This window comes from Mitosporidium daphniae (assembly GCF_000760515.2).
Source record: "Mitosporidium daphniae strain UGP3 chromosome Unknown contig-232, whole genome shotgun sequence".
NCBI classification, from domain to species: Eukaryota; Fungi; Microsporidia; genus Mitosporidium; species Mitosporidium daphniae.
The window spans coordinates 616-3,542 of record NW_013546586.1 but is presented as its reverse complement, the minus strand read 5'-3'; the positions used below and the strand labels follow the sequence as shown (position 1 = coordinate 3,542).

General features: G+C 45.3%; 2 protein-coding genes across 2 annotated transcripts; both read left to right on the top strand.

Annotated features, from left to right (window-relative positions):
- Window positions 1-268: 268 nt before the first annotated feature.
- On the top strand, window positions 269-973 carry DI09_232p20 (alpha type subunit of proteasome; the record flags this gene model as incomplete). Its single annotated transcript, XM_013382950.1, has 4 exons — window positions 269-364; window positions 393-587; window positions 621-731; window positions 755-973. The coding sequence occupies 4 exons, from the start codon at window positions 269-271 to the stop codon at window positions 971-973; spliced, it is 621 nt and encodes a 206-aa protein (XP_013238404.1).
- Window positions 974-1,218: 245 nt separating this feature from the next.
- On the top strand, window positions 1,219-2,697 carry DI09_232p10 (putative protein kinase; the record flags this gene model as incomplete). The annotated part of the gene is made up of 1 exon (XM_013382949.1): window positions 1,219-2,697. One exon carries the CDS (start codon window positions 1,219-1,221, stop codon window positions 2,695-2,697), a length of 1,479 nt encoding a protein of 492 aa, XP_013238403.1.
- Window positions 2,698-2,927: the final 230 nt, after the last annotated feature.

The following is a 2,927-nucleotide window of genomic DNA, read 5'->3' as shown; positions in this document are numbered from 1 at the left end:
CAGAAGGAGAGAAAGAAAAAAGGCCAATAAGAAAAAGGAAAATGACATGTGGGCTGATATCAAGAAAATGACCACACTCCGCCTGTTGGAAGCGGATTTCGATTACCATCCAATGGAATACATCGGAATGGGCTTCGAAAATCGACCGCGAATTTCGATGTTCAAACACTTTGTATCTTCAAATTGAAATGGCATCCGAATTTAAAGCAGTGAATAAATGGTTAAAATTTAAAAATTCAAATTCAAACTCGTACTTTAATTCATTGCAATGTATTTGCCCAGATCCGAGTATGATCGTGGTGTCAATACGTTCTCTCCGGAGGGCCGTCTTTTCCAAGTCGAATATGCCATGGAAGCAATTAAGGTATCATTGTTTTGTGCTAATTGTTTAGCTCGGAACAACAGTAATCGGTCTCAAAACAGCCCAGGGCATTGTGCTTGCTGCTGAAAAGCGAATTAGCTCTTCCCTTTTGCTTCCCTCTTCGATTGAGAAAATCATTGAAGTCGATTCGCACGTCGGAATGGCATTGAGTGGGGTTGCCGCCGATTCGCGCCTTATCATGGACCATGCGCGTCTGGAAGCAACTGTATTTTGGGGCATTTTGTTTATTTTGTTGTAGAACCATACCTTTGTGTATGAGGAGCCGATCCCCATGGAAAGCATTGCGCAGTCTGTTGGCGATCTGGCATTGAGATTCGGCGAGGGCATTGACGGCCAAAAGGCAATAATGGTATTTTGTTGTTTTTACCGCAGAGCCGACCTTTTGGCGTGTCCATTCTTATTGCAGGGATTGACTCCAAAAATGGCCCGATTTTATATCACACAGACCCCTCTGGAACGTACCTGGAATTTGACGCCAAGGCCATTGGAGCCGGGTCCGAAGCTGCCATGATTACCCTGGAGTCTTCATATAAGAAGGTGCGAAAATTGCCATTTATTATCACCGTCATTGTAGGATATTTTATTGGATGACGCCGTAAAGCTCTCCATTTCCATACTGAAGCAGGTGATGGAGGAAAAGCTCGGAGCAAAGAACATCGAAATTGTAACAATAACACCCACGGATGGCTTTTCGCCGCTCTCCCCAGAGAGGCTCTCCCAGCTTCTTGCCCAGCACTAAACAGGATCGATTTTCCGGCAAAATTTCCCATAAATTTTCAAAATGTGACTTTTGATTAAAGTTTGATGCTTGCTTTCAATTTCGAATTGACTATCGCATGCGCGAGACAACTGATCTCCCCAATCATATTTTGGGCTCGGGTTCGGGAGAAGAAATATCTTCCGAGATGCAAAGCTTCACGGATGAAGTCAACCGCCTATGCTCGCTTTCTTTTGTTTCAGACAAGGCCGGTGAGAGCCATTATGTGAGGGCGCGTCACATGTCGTCGAGCGAGCGCATCTCGATTCACAATACTCAAGCCGAAGAGTGCAGGGATGCCGATTTGGACGATCTGTTTGGCCTTTCCCACGCTGTAAGTAACATGTACCTTCTATCGCCACCAACCCAACCTGCGTTCGAGAGGGTTGTCACGCAGCAGCATTGGGCTCGCATTACGCAGTCTCCTGCCACTTCGTTTCTTTCTCGGTTCTCCCCGTCTGAGGAAATGTTGAATACATGGTCGTACGTATTTGATGACGATATGAACATCCGGGATAATTCCATGATCAAAGGAAAGTACATCATTGGGAGAATCATCTGCCAGGGCGCAATTACGGAAAGTAGGGAGGGCATTCCAACGACTGCAAATGGGTTTCAAAATCCGGTGGTTTTGAAAATCGTCAAATTCTTGCCCGGCACAGAGTCTGCGCACAAACTTTGTCGGCTTTTTACGAAGGAAATCTCAATCTGGAAATCGCTTGACCATCCAAATATCCTTCCCCTGCAGGATCTGCAGACCTTTCCAGGAATGATTATTGCCGTAAGCCCGATGGCATCGAAGGGCGACCTTCTTCGACTGATCCAACGGAATGGTGGCGCCGATATCCCGATCTCCATCATCAAGAAGATAATGCACCAAGTTGCCAAAGCGCTTTATTATTTGCACGTGGAAAAGCGTATCATCCACCGGGATGTAAAGCTGGAGAATATCTTGATCCATTCCTTTGATCAGGTCTACCTATGCGATTTTGGGCTTTCCGAGCTTATTTTGAGACCCGAGTTTTATGAAAAAAAACCAGGCCCCCTTTGTCACATCTGTATCAGAGTAAATGAGACTTTTCCTTCATCTTCGTTTTCATGTCTATGTTCGTGTAATCGATGTGCTCCACAAAAAAAACCAGCAACAGATGACGCCTGCCAAGCTAAGCAGGAAAGCGGGTCTGCAGCACACTGCACAGGCTCTTTGTGGTATTGCCCTCCTGAAGAGCTTTTACCTGAGCTCAAGTCGCAGATTTCCGATTGTTATTGTGAAAGGGTGCTCAATGGACCGAAAGCGGATATTTGGGCGTTCGGCGTTTGTCTGTATGCTTTAGTTAAAGGGAAATATCCCTTTATGGACGAATTTATCCCACGGCTGCAAATGAAAGTAAAAGCTGGCGTTTATGAACCGATCACTTATCTTCCAGACGTCGATGAGCGGAGCTTGGCTGATTTGAATCAAATTTTAGAATGCTCTCTTTGCGTAGATAGGTACAAGCGTTGGGACATCAAACAGGCCATCAGTTCGGCGTTTTTTCGGGACTTTAGTACTTCCTAGAAACCTGGGGCTCAATGTATTTATTATCTTAACCCAAACTCAAAGATATCACAGCTCCCATTATCTGCGTCGTTATTCTCTTGTCGCTTGCATTTCCGATTTCTAGCTAAGCGCGGAAAAGTCGTCAATCCCTCAAATGTTTCCCATAACTCCGTCACTATGAGATCCTCAAAGCGACGTGATAAGTAGAACGACACCGGCATTTTCGGAAGCATTCCGATGTGATGTAA